Genomic DNA, 3,445 nt, shown 5'->3' on the forward strand with positions numbered 1-3,445 from the left:
ATCTACCATTATCAAAAAGTTGCCAATTTAAACACCTGCGAATCATTCTCGCTTGTAGTATCAAACTCTAGGCGTTTAGCGTTTCAAATTGGACAATGAATTTCAAAGGCAAAATAAACATATAATCGAAATTGACCACTAAAGTAAATGTCTAGCTTAATTTTGTTTTGGGCTTCAAAAACTGTAGTACATGCCAAAGCAATTCAAAATTTCCAAAATGAGAAATGAAAATTGATGTCACAAACAAATCTTATCAATTTGGCAGTCGGAAAAGCGAAAGAGAGAGTTAATTACCTTGAATTAGGATGAAAAAACACATAAAAGAAGAGTGATAATTATGATAACATCAGTCTAAACCACTCTAACTTTAAAATTGGAAGTTGCCAACTTCTGCAATGCTTCATCTTTCTTGTCAACTGTAGCGTGAACAATAAGGTCAATTTGGTCTCCATATAAATCCTGTTGTTCCTCGAATATCTTTTTAGCTGACAACACCACCGATTCATTGCACCACTCCAATTCAATTGACCTGAGTGTTGGTATTTCTCCAATTTCTGAAGGAATCTCCCTCAATTCTTTTAAGTATAAAAGACGAAGCTCTATAAGACGTGGAAAATGGGAGCTCTCTTCCATTGTCCACTTTTCTAGATTACCACAATCAGACAATGTTAGTGACTTGAGTCTCTGGAATTGGTCTTCCATTGTTTCCCACGCACGTGTTCTGAAGCGACCTCCATATAATTCGAACGACTCAAGAAGTGGTAAGGAACCTATCGTTTGCAGTATGTCCTCCCACTCTAAATCACTTTCTAGATCGAGAATCAACTCTTTAATGGAGGGTGGGAAGTTGATCTTCTGTAGATACTTTCCAATCTCAGGGGACTCAACCCTCAATGTCAAGGATTCCAGTTTACTAAGACAGTGAAGACAGCTCAGATAGTTCACTCCATCAATTAGCTGCCCTGAATATCTTATATACAATTCCTTGATATTGGGAATTCTTTTAACAACATCTTCACTTACATTGAAATTCATCACTCCTTTAAGCACTTCTAGATTCAACATGATAATAATGTCATCGTCCGCGCTCGGAGGATCTGGGAGATGCATTCCATACAACTCGAGATGCCTAAGTTTATACATTTTCCAGATTTCAGTTGGTGCAGTCAAATCTCCTCCACAATAAATAATTAGTGTATCTAAATTCCAAAGCAGATTGATGGAAGAAGGAATTACAAACTTCTTATTAATAATTACAAACCTATGGTATCGCGAGTTCATCAACTTAAACACATTTAGTTGTGAATACTCCACTTCACTCTGCCAATTATTCGAATGCAATAACCTCAAAAATCTAGAATTTGAGAATTGACCAACTGTTTGATTACCAAATGCTAGATAAGAACGAGCATGGGGCATATATTCCAAGGCATCTTGGATTTTCTCCTGTGAAGTGCTTGTAGGAATAACAATACGATGTTGGCTAATTAGTCCTTGAGGACTTTCTTCCCTCAATACATAAAAAAACCTCTGTTTTTGTGCTTCTTTTATAGATAGATCTCTAAGTAAATCGTGAATTTTGTAGCATATTACATCCCCAAGTTTCTCCGACTCATGAACTAGAATGAGATTTCTATCCACTAGCTCTTTCAAGTACTGTTCAGCAATTTTTGTCAAGCTCTTGTTGTCTATTGGTTTAAGAAATCCTTCAGAAACCCATAGCCGGACGATTTTTGAAAGATAAATTTCACCGTCTTCCTCAAACACTCCCATATAGAGAAAACAAGGCTTTAGATAAGCAGGCAAGTGGTTATAGCTCAATTTCAATATTCTCAAGCAATAATCATCATTCTCTGAATTCACTATTGATGTTAAGTTTTTCTCTATGTGCTCCCAATATTCTAGTGTAAGTTCGGATTTAGCCATTAGACCTCCTACCACAGCAATAGACAAAGGAAGTCCATTACACTTTTCCACAATTTTCTTTCCAATACTCTCGAGATGAGTAGGAAAACTTTGTTCCCCAAATACAGTTTTGGAGAACAAAGTCCAACTACTAACCTCATCTAGAAATTCAATCTTAACGAGGCTATTGGAATCAGTCAAGTGGGCAGCTAAGTTTGACATTCTAGTTGTCACTATTATTCGACTCTCATTATTGTATTCAGGAAAGAAAAACTTCATCTTATCCCAGACCTCTATGCTCCACATGTCATCCATTATAACGAGATATCTCCTACCTGATAAATATTTGTAAAGTATTTCTCCCAAGTCTTTCTCACTCTCTTCGCTCAAGTACCCTCTAGCTTGAGTGAGTACTTGCCTAAGAGTTTCTCCGATATTATACTCTTGAGAAATGGTAGCCCAAACACATATATCAAAATGCTCCTTACAAAGCTTGTGTTCAAACGCACCTTTTGCAAGAGTGGTTTTTCCGATGCCACCCATCCCTACTATAGGGATGATTTGGCGCCTGGCACGTCCTCTAACAAGCCTTTCCAAGAGCTCAAGCAGCACACCATCAAACCCTACCATGCGATGGTTCTTCTCAGTGGAACTGGATCTTAAACCGGCATCATCAGAACCCGAGTTTCTATGGTGAACTACCTTCTCCCTAGTGATCCCAGCCACCTCTTTCTTGATCGAATCAATTTCTTCTATCACATTTTGCAGATCTTGATAGAAGTGGATGCAACTGATTTGTTCATCAGCACCATCATCAGTTGCTGCTGCTGCAGAAGAAAGCTGAATGGTGTCAATGATATAGGACTCAATCACATCTTCAGCTGTATGACTTGCATCTGCAATGCGAATTAGGGGTTAGTTTATTTCGGTTATTCTGATTTTTTTAGAAAAAAAAAAAAAAAGATTTTATTTAAAAATAGAGCAGGTACCAAATTTGATTTCATCTAATCAACATGTACCTATATCATTTCTAATCAACACCAACAAACAAAATAATTTGCAATATTCATACAAAAATATTTAAAAAATAATTTATTGCCAACGTGAGAGAAATATTAAAATGAAATAGTTAGCATCTTTCGAAGTTCCAACATAGTACATTAGAGCTTGCTTGCTTAAGCATTTTGAAAAAATATACTGACCCATAATGCGAATCTCCAACGGATCTGCTTCGTCTCTATACTCGTAAGGTGACTTGTAGCCTTCGAGAAATTCCTGCAAGAAGGTAACTATTTCGGTCAGAGATTTCACTTGTTGTTTGTCAAGAGAAATCGGAGGGGAAGGATGAGTTTCAATATCATCTACGATACGCATTAGAGAAACCAGAGCTGCATAAGCAGCCATCTTAATTCTATAAATAAAGCACAAATTAAACACAATGTGAATTAATTTGATCAGATGAATATGGTATTTCGACACCACAATTAAGACTTAAAGCTTTATTTTTTGAGATACAAGAACGAAATTGTGAAGTAGAATG

At 36.6% G+C, this 3,445-nt stretch overlaps 1 protein-coding gene across 2 annotated transcripts; it reads right to left on the reverse strand.

The window, feature by feature from the left end:
• Positions 1-160: 160 nt before the first annotated feature.
• Positions 161-3,445, reverse strand: LOC125206966 (putative late blight resistance protein homolog R1C-3). Of its 2 annotated transcripts, none has more exons than XM_089062335.1 (2): positions 3,108-3,445; positions 161-2,732 (listed from the first exon to the last, which is right to left on the reverse strand). In XM_089062335.1, exons 1-2 carry the CDS (start codon positions 3,307-3,309, stop codon positions 352-354), a joined length of 2,583 nt encoding a protein of 860 aa, XP_088918461.1. In that variant the 5' UTR covers positions 3,310-3,445; the 3' UTR covers positions 161-351. The 2 variants fall into 2 exon arrangements, with proteins under 2 accessions (XP_088918461.1, XP_088918458.1); XM_089062332.1 differs by having other exon boundaries at positions 161-2,801; positions 3,108-3,444.

Source organism: Salvia hispanica, chromosome 1 (assembly GCF_029641045.1).
Source record: "Salvia hispanica isolate PSC_SH4W2 chromosome 1, Shi_PSC_v1, whole genome shotgun sequence".
Classification (NCBI taxonomy): Eukaryota; Viridiplantae; Streptophyta; class Magnoliopsida; order Lamiales; family Lamiaceae; genus Salvia; species Salvia hispanica.

Excerpts from the sequence above, each read along its gene's own strand:
- LOC125206966 (XM_089062332.1), bottom strand. The coding sequence starts at position 3,309 with ATGGCTGCTTATGCAGCTCTGGTTTCTCTAATGCGTATCGTAGATGAT. Across the intron at positions 2,802-3,107 it reads GTTGGAGATTCGCATTATGG|ATGCAAGTCATACAGCTGAA; the intron begins GTCAGTATATTT and ends TTCGCATTGCAG.